We start from the raw sequence: 17,136 nt of genomic DNA on the forward strand, positions 1-17,136 counted from the left end.
GTGTGCTCTTAAATAAGATATCAAATGGGTTGAGTGAAACAAATGGGTCTAGCAGTACCAAATACAGCTAGGAAACTAAAGTTGCAGGTTTGGGAAGCCTTAGAAGAAATACTGCTGCGAAGGGAGATACAAGAGATTTGCCTACATTCACACAGGCAATTGTGACAATACCAGAAAAATAATTTTAAAGTCTTGGTTACAACACACCATGTGATAGCTGTAAGTAACCTCTGCTTTCCAGGACACAAGACATCCTTGATATCCCTTCTCACATCTTACCAGTTCTTAGAAGTCTATTGCCCAGAATGGCATTTGAGATACTAATACACTTAATTACTCAAAAGCAAAGTTTTGAAATGTAAGTATGTGTATTTATTAACATTCACACTAGTGGAACCATTGTATTAGGTTACAGTATCTATTAAATCCCATTGTTTTCTACTCTTCAACAACATAATACCCAGCAATACAAACTCCTTAAAAATTCAATGGCATTTTGTACTATATAAATCCTTGCCAATAAAAATGAAGTGGCACTCTTTAAACGTCTTCATATTACAGAACATAAATAGGTTTAAGATTTGTGTGAAATATAATCAAACATTGCAATAGAAGGCTGATCTAAAAAGGGCTATTTACTCTAAAGGGATCTAAAGGATGCTATAGAACAGCCTACACAAAAGCATTTATGGCTTTAATTACACATAACACAATCTCAAAGCATTTTGAAGACAACGGACTATAATTACAAAGAAGCTGGAGCAGCAAGAAATTCAGCAGACCACTTCGAAAACTAACTTCAACGCCTGAGCAAGCACTTTCAACTCTATGGTGAGGAGAAACATTAAGAACACCAAGAACAGAAAGATATTAACAGAGAGAATTAGAAGGGTCTTTTCCCAAAAATAAGCTCAGATGAAATTTTGTCATTTGATGCACTTCCTTTAATTTCTGTAATCTACTGTTCACTTGTATGACCTCTTCCCTTAAAAGATACCTACTCTCAAAAAAACCAAGGTGTAAGGTCCTGCACATGGGTGGGATAATCCCAGGCACAAATACACACTGGGTAGAGAATGGATTGAGACGAGCCTGGAGGAAAAGGACTTGGGGGTGCTGGCTGACAAGAAGCTCAACATTAACCAATAATGTACACTCACAGCCCAGAAAGCCAACCGTATCCTGGGCTCCATCAAGTGTGGCCAGCAGGTCAAGGAAGAGGATTCTCCCCCTCTGCTCCACTCTCATGAGACCTTACCTGCAGTGCTGCATCCAGCTCTGGGGCCCCCAGCATAAGGACATGGACCTGCTCAAGTGAGGCCAGAGGAGGCCATGAAGACGACCAGAGGGCTGGAGCACCTCCGTTATGAGGACAGGCTGAGAGAGTTGGGGTTGTTTAGCCTGGAGAAGGCTCCAGGGAAACCTTAGAGTGGCCTTCCAATACTTAAAGGGGGCTACAGGAAAGGCGGGGAGAGACTCTTTATGAGGGAGTGTAGTGATAGGATGAGTGGTAATGGTTTTAAACTGAAAGAGGGTAGATTTAGATTAGATACAACGAACAAATTTTTTCCTATGAGGGTGGTGCGATACTGTAACAGGTTGCCCAGAGAAGCTGTGGTGTCCCATCCCTGGAAGTGTCCAAGGCCAGGTTGGACAGGGCTGAGGTAGTGGAAGGTGTCCCTGCTCACAGCACGGGGGTTGGAACAAGATGGGCTTTAAGGTCCCTTCCAATCCAAACCATCCTATGATTCTATGAAACGCACCACGTCTTCAGAAAAGAGTCGAACATTTTACAGTAGTAATCATAGTAGTAATGTATGATTGATGCCCTCAGGATACAGTGCAAGCACATTCATAGGGAAAATCTTTTATCAGTCTAAGGAAAACAGACAAGCTTTTAAGCTCACAGTATCAAAACTAGCCTAAGACCTCATGAAGAGACTGATCCCACTTCTGCAGTAACATGACATTTTGTGTAAAAGGTAATTATCCTGAAAGAAATATAATTTCTACTATTTCTAATAATTTTCATTGTGGTTGTCCACCTGTTGTTAAAAGGCAAATACAGACCAACCAGAAACAATCCACAATTCTTTACTCAAAAGCACACTTTTGGGAAGACTGAGTAACAACAGAGCAATAAATAAAGTAAAACAGCTGTATGGAAATACTATGAATGGTATATCGCCAATACTCACTATATCCATTTGCAGGTCACCTGTTAGATTCTTATTTATGCAGCTGCACAAAGTAGAGGATGTGACTGAACATGCATACACAGAACAATGCATGCAACTTTTAGCATAATCATTGGCCAGTCTTTTACCACAGTTTAGAACTGCCCAGCCAGACTCCAGGAATCCTTGCAAATTAACCAATTTTTTTTGCAAGCCTCATGGCTATACACAGTCCCAACCTTTGGACTACAGAATGTGAAAGAAAAGAATTATTTTCACTGAAGAGACATTTCTAGTTTTTTGCTCCCTCAGTAATTCAAATAATATAGCTAACTGCTGGATTTGTACACTTGCCACTCAGTAATTCCACATGCCCCACTGCTGTCTTTCTGAGTCTACAGCCGCAGGACAGCTCAAATTTCAAACGTGATATTTTTCATAGGAGACTCAGGATTTTGAATACCTTTGCTTTGCAATGTACTTTTAATTTACATTATAAATCTATTATTCATTTAAAAGAATTATTTTTTATTTTTACAATTAAAAGAGGCTACTTTGCAAACTGTACAAAAAAAGGATGCTCAGCAGTGGCCATCAGGAAAATTCCATGCTCACACAATCACCCCCTGCATCACTTGAGCCCACAGGAGTAGTTTATATTTCATGCAGAGCAGCCACTGAAGGCAAAACATGGCATTTTGCCAGTACATTACACAACTGTTTTCTGGAAAGACATCAGCATTGAAGATCAGGAATCCTGACTTCGAAAGCGAAGATGCAAACCAGTGTTTATGTACAGGATAACTAACCCCACGGCTTTGATAAGTACAAACTGAACAGCAACTTGCCTGAACAGAAAAGATTTGAGACTCTTGAGGATTTGGGCTTTTTTTCTAGTCCTCCGTAAAGTTAATGGTCTGTGGAACAACACTGCTGTTTCCTAGAGCAGGATGGGAACATGGACAGCAGAGACCAGTCAGAAGGAAGACAACCTTAGTTCATAAAGTCCCTAGTTCAGGACAAAGACCTATTGCAGCTTTCAAGTTTGTCAAACAGGAATTTCATTCTGATAAAAAATAACTGGCTAATTTGGCAAACCATAACTTTCCCAGTGAAATCAATTACTAGTTGTCAGAGGTTGTCAAAGGGCTGTAAGTACAGTGCAAATCAGTTAATAGTTCAGGGAAGTAATGCTGTCACAGCAACATTGGCTAGACCAAGCTGCTGAGCTCTTTGAGCAGATAATATGAGCTCTGGCCACAAAGAGAGGCTGTTCAGAAATTCAAGTAGTTTACTTTAACCAGTGAACTCTGCTGAGAGAAAGTGTAGAGAACGGTATTCTGATCCTCACTCCCCATCCCAGCCTTGATGATTTCCCGTGTCACCTGCCTTTACTTTCTTCGTTTGGAAAAAAAAAAAACAAAAAAACAAAAAAAAAAAAAAAAAAAACAACACCCCAAACCTGTTACAGTTCTTTGTTTATTTCAGAAAAGCAAAAGGGAGAGTCTCATTGCAAAAATATCCACACTATAGCTAACATTCACATGCACAGAATAACACATGCATCAGAACTTTCTGCTTCTTTTTCTCCTGTTTAGGTGGTAGCAACACACACCACAACCAGCATGGTTCAAACAGCTTGATGACAGATTTGCAATAACACAGTGGACATACTCCCATCAAATGCAAGTCACTGCCAAGACTCTGGTGACAGCAAGTACCTTTTATTTAAGGCTGGAAGTTGAAAACATTTATACCTTTCCTTTCCAGTAGTCTACCCAGAGAATATCAACAGTGACTGTAAATGGAATTGTCCACATTTCCCAAAGGGTAGCACATAAAAGGATTTTTTCCTGCTACACTTTTGTGCCTTTGTTTTGCTGTTCATGTCAAGGACATGACATGGGAAAGGGAGGAGTAGACAGGATATGCTATACGAGCTCTGTTACTACTTTAACTTTGCATTTTCCAATGGGAAACCACGTCAGAGAGGGGAAGAGTCTCACAGGAAGCTTTCCATACTGTAAGTCACAGGCTGGCTCCTGAACCTTTCCAAACATGCCCCATGATTACTCCTATTCCATAACTGCCTTTAGTTAGTGCTGCAGTTGGTTTATCTTCTCTTAAGAGCTTCCCTCCACCACTTCACGAAGAGATGTTATTTCTGTTTTGTTCTAATGTCAAATTCCTTAGCACACCAGCTGTTTCCAGCCAAACCATTTCAAGACATGAATTTATCATTATAAACAGACAAATGTAAGTTAATCCAAAGTAAAACAGAGAACTAAAAGTATGTTTGCATTTGTATTACTTACCTTATATAAACTATAGTAAGCACAGCTGTATAAATGCCTCATTTATTTCCACATCTCACTGTGCAAATTCAAGTCAAAAGGCTACTAATACCAAAATATCCATTACTCATCATTCTCAGGAAGATGTCAACATTGATGCAATGCTGCTATAGTGCATCACTTTTGCCATACCCAGCATCTGAGAAGCAGAAAGCTCTTCAGAGGACTTTGTTATCCTTATTGTTTTGGTCTTAAAATAGTGTTTTATAATTGTTTATCTATTGATGCCGTATTCTGCAATCAAGGAGAACTGTTACTTTCTAATTTCCTAAAAAGGGAAAATATTCTTTTCCAGTATTTTTCTTTCTAATGCATACCAGCAAAGAACACACTTCCACTAAGTCTCCTTAGTTTTACTGCATGGTTCTCACCATTGCAGAGGCTTCTGTCCTTGCTTTGTTAACCAAAACGACGAGTGATAGGAAAATTACTTTTTGCTTGTTCCTGGAATCACATCTAGGGAGTAGGGATAGAAAATAATACCTTATTACCCCTGTTCAAAAAAGCTTACTATTATATGCAAACAGTTGAGAAGAAAAAGTCTCAAAGCCTAGTACAGAGTATCAGAGTATGTTCCAGGGAAGATGTGCAGGCATACAATCATGCACGCTGTTTCTGAGGTGGAGTCCTAAATACCTCTACAGGCAGCAAATGTCCCATTATAAAAACTGGCTCACAGGATAACAAATTTTGGATTATTTTTCCTCTGAAGTTCATGTAGGTTGAACTCTCCACCATTATTTTATTAAGATTTTTATCTGGTTGAGAAAATTAAATCAGAAACAGAAAGAAAGTTAATGGCAATATAATGATAATCTTTGCTACAAACTGTCATATTCTTAAAATCTCCACAATCATGCAGATTCAAGAACTGATTTATCTGCCTGTTCCCACACTTCCAAATGATACATATGACTCACAATAGTATGGTGGAAGAAGCATCTGAAAAGACTGGTACTTCTGCCAGAAGGTACTAGTTGTGTAGAAGAAGAAGAAATTGAGGAAATCGAGTTTGATTGGATTTTTTATCACAAATTTTTCATTTAAGTTTATGACAATGTTTTCATTTTAGGATACATATCTTTCGGCTTCAAATCCTTACAAATACCTGTACAGGTTTTATATTAACCACCTCTGCTTTTCTACTTCCCCCTTCAAGTGTATACACTTCTAAGTAATCTCATCTGGTTTAATTCCCCCAAAATGGGCATCACATCTCTCTGCACTCTTGCAAAGATGTGTTTTTCCTAGCTCAGGATAACAAAGCTTCATCCTCTTTCTTAGTCATGGTAGCTGAAGGCAGCACAGGCTCTTTTGCCATGGATAACTATGTAAACCTTCCTCCATCTCATAATCTGTACAGGCCTGAAAAACAGGAAGCCTATTTAATGGAGTCGCACAGCTGAAGTAATGGGTGCTCAAGAGCATTACTGATAAACAGCTTGATAACAGACTAACAATTGAGATGTCTGTAGTCCAAAGAAACCTTTGCAAGATAGTTGCAGCACTGTACAACAAAGACATGCAGAACAGAAAGTGTCCAAGTAATACTGTGCAAACTGAACACATGGTGCTGGTAAGGACCGGCACTTGAGAGGCTGCTTAGATTTTGGATTTAAAAAAAATCAGTTAACAAAACAAAAAATCTATTCAATCTGCAAAACAGCATGCAGTAGTAAGCACACAGTACAAGATATATGGAATTAATTAAATGGGATATATGAAGTGGAGTTTTGTGTCTTGCTTCTTGACATCAGTAGGGAGCACCATACTTGCTGGCTGCCAGACTGCTCGCATACCTGAGCAACAAACCCAGTGACTGAGTTACACGACTGAGCAAGAGCAGGGCAGTGCAGAGGGAGGAACTAACACACCGTGTTTCCGCATAGCTCTCACTTCAGCAGGCCTCTCCCTTCACTCTGATACCAAAGCTGTCCAAACCCTCTCTCCAGTTAGATCACCTGAAACTCGCCTTCCCAGTGACAGTACTCTCAGAACCTAGCATTTTCCTAAAGGAGCATTTAGCCTCCAAATACACTTTACGTGGGACACATGTCCTCCCTCTACACTGTGGCCACAACAGTGCATCTCTGGATGCTCTGAAGCCTACTCATCATCCTTCTCACTTTCCTCCCTTAAATACCAGCAGTTGATGAAATCAGTTCTTCTCAGCATTTTCATAAATGAAGCTAGCTCTTTATATTTTTGCAATTTAAAACATTTGACAAAATTAAATATTATGCTGCCCAGACAGTCACAATGAGATATCAGTTATCCGACTATCACTGTAACTGCAGCTACCAGAACTCAGCAGTGCACTGCAGTATACACGCAACATTTACCTATTTCAAACCAAAACAGAACCAATTATTGTCAGAGGGTGTATGTTGTTCCACATTATACCTGCTTAAACCTGATTCTGCAATACACGAATATTTATACTTGGACATCCTCCCAAATTAATTTGAACAGCTTACTATAGCCTTCTAAAGAGCTGGCAGATGGTTTGCATACCTTGCAGCCATTAAAAAACCTCATACTGTAACCGTCTATGATCCTTCAAGATAAGCATACTACTATCACATAGGAACTTTGAAAGAAAGACTTCCTAAAGAACTTACATAGCACAGGAAAATATGCCTTTGACTTTGAAAATAGCAGTTCCCTCCATGAGGATTTTGTCCATATTGCCCAAATCTGTTATTTTCTACCATTTAGAAAATAACCTTTTAGATGTTGAAAACAGAATGCCGGCAGATGTCACAGGAAAAGACTTCAAGCACATATTAAACCCTACCTATAAGCAAATTCTGAGAATCAAAGCAAATGTTAAGCTTTGGAATTCTGTCCTGAAGTAAGACTTACTGGTACAGTCCTCATCACAGTTGTTCAAAAGTCTCCTTCCTACACTTTTGACTGTACATCCTAATAAAACGGGAAGTCGTATGTGCCAGGCTTCCTCCTGAAAAGCATTAACTGTAGGAACAGCATTCCCACTCCAAAAGCTCCAGGAGTTGACGCATGACTTGAGCAAAGCTTAGCTTACACAATGAATTTCTGTGAAACACCCTATTCATCTAACTGTTATCATCATTAACTGGAACAACTGGGAGCAGCGAAAAAAAAAAAAAAATCACATATTTGGGACGTATGTTTGAAGTAAACCTCATATTTCCTTTCTATAACTTAATAAAGGTTTAGGAAGTTTAACTTCACAGCATATGGAAAATATTAAGGCACTTCAGACAAAGTTTACAACAATATGTGCATTTAGCTAACACGTTTTAACACATTACATTACCCAAACATCACTGGTATTTAAAAGCAAATATAAACCCTTCAGCAATTACATTAGGCTAGATACACCAGCAACTGATACACATCAATATTAAATTTTCTTACACCTTAAGAGGTAGGCTAAATTTTTCTTTACCTTTTTAATTCAATTGGAGAATACTTTTTCTGTCCTGATACTAGTAAATCTTTGACAAGACAAAACCATGCTGTCATCTGTTTAAAATCCCTTTTGCTAACTGCATTACTTAATCCTGATCCCAAAAGAGTAAGAAATTTCTTTTCACTCAAATGGCATTAACACTAACAAAAACTATTTAGTTAGTTAGAACATTGCCTTACCGTGTAAATGCCAATTCTACAAACAGCAAATGAGAGCTGGATGCATTCAGACATAGTCTAAAGAAATTAAAATAAAGACATTACCAAGAGTGCTATTCATTAGTTTTCTTCCCATCTCTCCCCAGAAAGAAATACCTGATGGTATATTACTTTATTTTTTCTGTAAGGCTGTATTAAACAAGCTGAGAAAAATGCCTTATAAATTCAGACTATGCAGATACTTGCTACCTTTCATACTGAAGCAGCTGCCAATACCATTACAGTTACTAATTCAGTATTTCATTATAGGTGTCAAATTACGCTCCCCAAAATACCTGTACACAACAGTAACACTTTGCATGCAGGCTTTTAGTCCCATTTATTTTTATCTACTCTGGCTTAAAAACAACCTGCAAGAGACATTTTAATAGAGCAACGTGCTTCTTGGCTTCTTAGTGGACTGTAAAGAGCTTCCATGTTCAAGTATTATCGTTCTTCTCTCCCTGTATCATCATTCAATTCTCTTCCTCTATATACCAAAACAATGCAAATAATTAAATGTTCCCACATTTCTGAAGTCACACTCCTTTAGTTTTCTGAGATTTTCATGTTTAAAATAGAACTGTCATGAATATTTTATTTAATCTGCTCTTACAGCTGTGAATAATCATATTAAAAGATTTTACCCTCAACTCGCTCAACTTCCAATCTGTTGTGATGCCACAATTCTATGTCTTCTGCAGTCACCCAGAGAGGCTGAGGATGGACTATGAATTTCTGATGAAACAGATGAAAAACACCTTCTTTAAACACCATAAAGGAGCCAGAAAAAAATTCAACTCCCCCACACCAAAACAAAACCTATTGTAGATTTGCCCATTATATACAGTCAGGTACAATATAATAAGACAGGCTTACAATGATTTATTCAGAAGAATAATTGAGGACTTACTTTAAATAAGGTATTTGAGAAGTCGCTAGGCAAAAATTAAAGCAATCAAGTAGAACATTTTTACTATATGTTTAGAAAGTTCACATATCATCTGCATGTATTTTAAAATGTTGAAGGTGAAGTGCTGGATGTTACAGACTTCAGTATCAGTGAAAACTTGGCCTCTGCTTCCTAACCTCCCCCCCCAAAGAAAAACCCTGCAACTGAATTGTCCATTTAAATAGAATTTTATTTAAATAATTAAAAGAGCAGATCTTATTAATTAATTTTAAAAATGTGTAGTGACATTTTTCTTTTGCTGTAACTGTTAAATTTAAATTTTAAATCATCAGTATTTCACTGAACTGTCTAAACATCAAAAAGCACAGCAGAAACACCTGAAAGCAAACCTCAACAGCATGGTTGATTTTCTTTTCTTACTGGAAGCAATGTAGATTATTACTGACAAGGAAATGCTGTGTCAAAGCACAATTTTAAAAGTCCAGGATATTTCTCCCCTGCCCCCCCCTCCCGACTTCAGAACAAAAATCTAATTCTACAACTTGTGCTCTGAATTTCCCACAGAAAAAGAAGTCACAGAAAAACCGGAATAGAACTTACTTTGAGAAATCCTATGTTACACAAAGTGGTGGAGTAGGGTTATAAACCATACCCATACCCCTCCTGACAGTATTTGCAGACTTTGTTCCAAAGGTTCCAGGGATGGATGACTTCCCCAAGCAATCTAGCCCAGCGCTTCATTACCCTCCCTACTAGAAAGTCTCCTAATGCTTAACATGAGTCTTATGCAATTTAAACCCATACTTAAATACAGGGCGATACCTACAGTGACTTGTACCTGCAGTACAGTGACAGATTCTATGTTGATGACAGACCCCAACTTTATATACAAATTAAAAGATTATTTCAGTTTGCAAGGGAAGTAAACATGCAGCAGCAGCAAATCACTACAGTTTCTCAGTACATATATGCTTTTATTCTAGACAAGCACAGCATTATAAATTGTCTTCCTGGTTTAGTTTTTCTTCAGTAGTTCCAGACTATATATTCATAGGAGAACTAAACTGCAGTTCAAATTCTGCAGCAAGCGCCTGTGGACCCTTGTTTCGGCAGAATAAAGGAAGCTACATCTGTGTTATCTTACTCATCTGTTGTTGGGTTTGCTACTGTTTATGTTTTGAAATCAACAAGCTATTATGAGGCACGAATTCTAAAATTATCTCCCCTTCCCACTGTCATATACAGTACCAATGAATGTTTCCCCCATTCATTTTCCAGTGAAATATTAAGCTAATCCCTTCCCCAAACCTCAAAAATAATGCTTATGATATGCATTCTGTAGTGTTAAAACAGCTCATTAATTTCAATGCTGTTACCACTTTCTCTCTTATATTCACTCCTTCTCCCCCACGAAAATTTACATTCCCCCAATATTATTTTAGTTTAATCACTGAAAAAGGGTAACAAATTGATTTAAATAATTCCGTGTTTAGTGATAGTATGTTACTCTGACCACTGAATTACACATGTGTAATAAACTGCAGCTACAATGGTGAATTCATTATTGATAGTTGTAATCTTTCATTACTTTGCTTTTGCAACTCATTTTAGACCACACAATCAGGCAATAAAACAATCGTTGGAGAATTTGCATGTAATTTACTTACAGTTTAGTGTTGCTTTCTGAAAGGATTTTACATGGTAAGCATGAAAGTAAAAGAAAAAAATAATGTAAAATATACCTGCAAATATTACAAAAGAAAGATAGCTTGTTTGACACAATTCTGCAAAGACTTATTCTTAACAGAAGTCACTTAGCATGTCTAAAGTGAGATACAAAGCCATCAGGTCAAACATGTCAAACATAAGCATGCATCTCTGCCGATATGCACCCTTCTGTTAAGGCAAAGGGTCATCTCACAAACATGAAATAATTTCCCCAGCTGGAAACTAAACTCATGGCTAACATACATATTTCCCCAAAACTTTGTTATTTTAATCATATGTTGAAAGAATCTGACTGTTCATAATGACTTAGAAAGATGTCTGCCTTGCAGATGGGCAACCTTTCATTCACAAGCATTTGTTCTGTCGATTTTTTCAAGCATCCAGCTATCAGTACAAATATCAGTGTAAAATAATTTCAGTATGTGGTGTTTAAAACAAAAAACCCTCATATAGCTCTGACACAGGCATACATTAGTCTGCATCCGCACAAATTCATTGTTTTTACTATCTATATCTTTGGCAAATACAAAATGAAATTCCTACCCATAATATTTACAAGAGAGCAAATTTTGAAGAAATTAATTACAGTATGTTCTGCAACTGATCACTTCAAAGCTGCAGTCACCAAGTTGAAAGCACTAGTCTCAAGAACCTTGGTGGGCAAAAGGGGAGAAGGGGTCCTAATCAGCTTCTCAGAAAAACACAGAAGGCTCGACACCTAACAGAACTGCAGGAGCTAGTATCCTCAATTCTGCCAACCAAGTGACATACTCACCTTGCTTTGCCACCTCAGCTTGCTTTGCCATAGTTCTAAATAAATTACAGCACTGAGTTTACTTCCAGGACCATAAAAACAGTAAGCAATATGAGAAAAGGAAGTTGTATTGCCAGAAAAAAACACAACATTTCTTTAGTGAAATCAAAGATTAAGATGCCCTCTGCTCATTCATAAAAAAGTGGTCCACCCCAATAGCCACTTGGAATTACTGCACCTTCCAGTCAAAAGCTTTTCCACCTCCATTCTTACCTGCATCTTTTTCATTGTATAAGAAATGTGAAAGTTAGCAATAGAAGTATAAAAATGTGCAAATTTTAAGATTAAGATTTAATATGTGTGGAGCCTGAAAGAAGTTCTCAGTGCTTATGTGATTTAAAGAACATGTAGGTACCCAAAAGCACACACAACTACACTACATTACAGGTGGCAGGAACTTTGACCAGAACTGCTGTTTGCTAGGCTTGTGTACTGAACTCCAAGTAGTAACTCGAAGGCTCCTCTTTTTGCACAAGATGTCACAGCCTTCTAGCACATTCCATTAATAACATTTCTAATTTACACTCCCCAAATTCTTTTTTCATACAGTTCTCAGGGATAAAAGACACACAGAATATTTTCATATTCTCCTTTAATGCTGAATAATTAGATTTTTAAAATACCAAACTTCTTGTACATGATCATTAGAAAAATAAATCTGAGTTTAGAGACTAAAAGAAACCTGATGCTGATGGAAAGGCAATGATATGTGAGCAGGAAATAGGACTGGATCCAAGAACTCTCTTGTCATCATAAAAAGTAATCAAGTGGAGGCACCAGAGAACAATGCTCTCCCCTCTTTCAGGCAATATTCTCAGTAGAACTGTTTTCCATGACAGTTTCCAGGACTGCAATGGTTCAGACAGTGAAAGATGCAGATAAGCCAACACAAAATTAATAGCTGCAAGAACAGCACAGACATTTCTCAAGAATTCTGTACCTTTTCTCCAGTCTTGCTGAAACCTGAAACTATGCAAGTTTCTAAGCAACAATAAAGCACTGAGAGAAGAGATCACTCATTGTAGAGTGCATCATCACTCTGCACTCTACACAGGCTGTCAGTTCAGTTTCACGTTCACTCAGCGTTGTGGGCCTTATATATAAAGCCATAAATAGGTTAGGATACAAATGATGCAAGTCAAATAGCCTCTGCTCCTATGTCAGAGCAGCACCTCCAAGCAGAAGGAACACTTCGGCTACATGTCCCTGAATGAGGTTTAAGTATCTTCATAAATCCTCTGAATTAAAAAGTCTTACCTCCTGTGCAGTCAGTGCAATTCCACTCACACTGGGGAGTGATCCTGGACACTATCCAGAATCTCTCCATTTTCTAACTGCAATTTCCTGTTCTGGAACTAGTTCCAGACATGCGATCAACAAGGAGGGATGGAGGTCTTCAGCACACAGCATAAGCACCACAACACACAGGGAAGCAGATCTCATGGACACATCCTCAGGTTCCAGAAACCACAGCTTCAGGATCTCCGCAAGCCTACCATCACATCTGAACATCATGTTCACACCACCCCACGATGGACCCGTCTTCCAAGAAACTGTACAAATTCATCATCTACTCATCTTGGTCTTCTTAACATTACTGCACAAATCAGACACAGAATTCAACTAAACTCATGGGAAAAAGCAGCTCCTGTATTATAAAGTGTCATTGAGTTCTACTGGGAGAAATGGCTTTGTGCCTATTTACCCTCTCTTCATGATTTTAAAGATGTCTATAACATTGCCTACCCACACCATTCACCTGTGTCTTCTTCAGACTGAACAGCTATCACTATTTAAACCCTCCTTGTAAGGAAGTAACTGTTTTCTTTCAATTACTGTGTCATCCTTCTCTGTATTTTCTTTGGTTTTACAGTGCTCCTTCTGAGATCATGCAACCAGAAATGTGGCATTTCAGACAATAGCAAAACTTACATGAGATTTTTTTTCTTCTTAATACTCTAATTTTGTTGACAGATGTCTAGGCTGAGATGACATTTTATAGAATGACCTTTTTCCCCTTTCCTGAACACTGATGGTATTTTGGACCCTATCCATCCACCTGTACTGTACTGCCATGTGACTACTACCATAAATATATGCAACTTTGTATTTATCAATACTGAATTTCATCTGCCATTTTATTATCATATCAAAAGAGGTACTACGATTTTTCTTTCCAGGCTCAATATGCACTCAGTATTTTGCATTAGCCCATCTAATGGGCATAAGCATATGCAGCTTCTACAACTAAACTCAAACATGAAATTCCACTGTGATCTCTGCATTCTCTTCTCTCTCTTATTCACTGCCAGAGCAGCACTATCAGTGCTCATGTATGAAATTTACTATTGACAGTTTACAGGATGATTACTTCATTTTTAATTGCTTCAAAGTTTTTCATCCCTATTAGAGGTAAAATCATATAAATGAAGACTAGGCAGTGGTTGCTGTAAAAGCTAATAAAACATAGAAGACAGATGCTTCTTCCATCCAAAAGCTTCAAGTCATAACAAGAAAAAAAAAAAAAATCTGTATACTCACTTCCCTCATTCCTACTGGCTCTTGGATGCCAAAACCTAAAGTAGTCCTGTGAATAAATTTTTCTTCTGCTGCTCAGCCAAAACATATACCATAAAAAAAAAAAAAAAGCACTGTACAAACAGTCATGTTCTTCCTGCTGTTTGTCCTTATAAGCAACAAAGCTGTAGGGCAGGACTGCATCAAAACATAAGAGGACTTGCCAGATAGACTTCCTGCTTTGTGTCTCTTCTTCAGATAGTAGGAAGCTACTTATATCCTCGTGTTGGCAATTATTAGAGTCACCTTACCAGGCTACCAGTGAGACAAAAGAAAAATTCTGTACTCTGAAGAGCTCCAGCACTAGAGGAGCCAATCTCTTATTCAATTGCAAATACCCTATTTATGTCCCCAAGGACTTTTATACAGTCAGACAGTTTGCACTTCAGAAAGTTCTGCTGCACACACAGGGAAAAAAAGCAAAACCAACATACTCCAAAGTATTATGAGCCAAAACCCAAACAATCACAATATTTTAAGTACCACATGTTTTTTTTTCCTTATGGCTTTACAGCTGTTTGGACCCACATTTTTGCATTTAAGTTTGAAAATAAAAATGCTTCTTTTGTTAATGGGAAGCCGGTATCATCACATACAAAAATTCAGAACACAGTTTAAGAGAATAAACATCACAAGCTGGCAGTATTAAAAAACATGAACTGATGATACTGACGACAAGCCAAAAATGTTAATCAGCATGAGGTACTGGGAAGAATATTCTGTCCTTACTAAATGCAGATTTTCTCACTTATTAAAAGCTTGCATTTCTAACCTTTTGTGAAATTCATCAGCATGTTGCCTCAAGCTTGGGGGTCTGACTGAAGAATTCTGCATATTGCATAGCAACATGGAGCCCAACACATATTGGGACTAATTCACAAGGACACTACAGGGCTATTTGTAACAAACACAGACTAGCACATTTGCAGAAACTTGGACACATTTTTAAAATGCATTAACATCTACCATTCTAATGCATTCCTCATCATGAAAAAGGCAAAATGGTAATTTGATTTTAAACGTGCTAATTCACTTGTTTCTTCAGTGCATGTGTCTGAAGAGAATGCAATTTCTGGCACTGCAATACTGGTGTGACTTCACAGAATCTTGTGGTGGAAATTATAATCACATTAAGGCATTCTCCTGTGATCCCAAGGAAGCTGTATCAAGTTTCACTGTTTGTAACGGCCATCTTTGAATCAAAAGTTTACCTGGGGAATTCAATAATGCTTCCTATTGCAGGATGAGCAAATGCTGCATTTGACTTTTATCTTCTGCAAAGGAATTCTGTAATTCTGCTCACTGATCTATGTTCAGCCAGGTAATTTCCAGTGAGTTAAATCACCAATATTTTTAATGCCCATTCTATTTGGCTGATTACATCTTTCATTCAGCAAAACCTGTTTGCAATACTGGCTAGGTAGATTATACCAAGGGGGAGGATTTGTTTTCCAGAGCACGTCTTTTCCAGGTCTTCAGCCAGATCAGGTTCTTGAACTCCCAAACTTACTTAAATCAGAAACATGCTCATTCAGGTGAGGACATCTCCCAGAATTTATTCCATTTGCCATTCTCAGTTGATTTAGATTTGAATATTATGCTTCACAGACCTGAATTACCAACAGGAAATTAGCAACAACAACTTCTTTGGGTGATGGTTTCAAGAATTTATTTTGGGCTTCTTCCTACATTGCTATGCTGATGCAGTAAGAAATCAGAAGCAGCAGCAGCACTCTCACTTCCAGATTAAGTGAACCTGGCTATGTTATACAATGGCAAGTAGTGCAGCATAGCAAGAACTGGCACTGAAGACCAAGTATTCATACTATGTACCTGAGATATTTCACTTCAGACTACTACTGATATGGTCCTGTGGACTGACAACCCATCAGTTGAATCCATCTTCCAAACTGGTTTCATCTGAAAAATATCAAGTTCATGTGATCTGTGATCACTCTATAATACAAACCTATGTACAATAAGTAGAGGTGACTAAGATTCACTTCAAAAACTCACATCTGATCCAAACACTAATACAGTTGCCTGTACCCTGTACACGAGGTGACCTTACACCTGTTAGCTGTCTTCTTTCCCGCATTCAGCTATATCTCTACTTCGAAAAAACTGGCAGGCCTCTTAACCCTGTGCCTGATCAGTTTCCCAAACTGAAGTATCTTAAGACACAAGCCCCTGTGCTCTACACAAGGTGTAAAATTTCAAGGATGTTACAGCCGATAGATGAATCAACAGACAGTGCCAATAATGCTTATCATTACATGACTACAGACAAAATTCATACGATGAGAGGGATGTTTAGCAAACAATAAGAGAGCAAGGGTACACAGACCTTTGTTGTTCATGTTGCAGGTGATATATCAAAAACTTTTATGTGCCTCAGAGGAAAAATCCAGGGTTCCTAGTACAGACCTACCCCCACCTTTCCTTTGTAAATCCCACCAGTTTACAAAGTTTCATTGAAGTAAGACTCTAACCTTCAAACAGATGCCTCCATAATGCCATTTACAGGATAAGAATATTTTCGATGCCCTGCAGATAGCAAACAATGGAACAGGCAACATCAATGGAAAGATAGGGTCTGAAGTAGATCATAACATTAAATCATCATGATCTATCCAGTATTACTACTTTCTAATCCCACCTGTCCAAATAAATTAAAGGGTCCTACTAAATAAAAGAGAAGATCTTAAAGGTAAGCTGTCCAAGAAAGAAAAGCTGCTCAGAAACATTTTCTTTTTCTTTTAATATCACATTATCTTTTAACCACAGCTTGCTATGTGCGGCTTTCTCTAGTCAAGAAAGACTTTGCCTGAATGCTAACTATCCAGAACTTGAGGTCAAGACTCTTCAGAAACCAAGAAACTCTGACATCACTTCAAGGCCTATTCATCTAAAATTTGA

General features: G+C 38.0%; 1 protein-coding gene across 3 annotated transcripts in view; it reads right to left on the reverse strand.

Moving 5' to 3' along the window:
* ARL15 (ARF like GTPase 15) overlaps nt 1-17,136 on the reverse strand; it is a 226,262-nt gene that overhangs the window by 204,536 nt on the left and 4,590 nt on the right. For 2 of the 3 annotated variants that reach the window (XM_074932222.1, XM_074932224.1), the window contains exons 2-4: nt 10,766-10,781; nt 8,833-8,923; nt 8,168-8,224 (exon numbers count right to left, since the gene is read on the reverse strand). The exons of the other annotated variant lie outside the window; for it this stretch is intronic. In XM_074932222.1, the coding sequence (XP_074788323.1) occupies nt 8,168-8,221 (54 nt within the window). In that variant the 5' untranslated portion in view covers nt 8,222-8,224; nt 8,833-8,923; nt 10,766-10,781. The remainder of the gene's footprint in view (nt 1-8,167; nt 8,225-8,832; nt 8,924-10,765; nt 10,782-17,136) is intronic. 3 annotated transcript variants of the gene reach the window in all.

This window comes from Athene noctua, chromosome Z (assembly GCF_965140245.1).
Source record: "Athene noctua chromosome Z, bAthNoc1.hap1.1, whole genome shotgun sequence".
In the NCBI taxonomy this organism is placed as follows: Eukaryota; Metazoa; Chordata; class Aves; order Strigiformes; family Strigidae; genus Athene; species Athene noctua.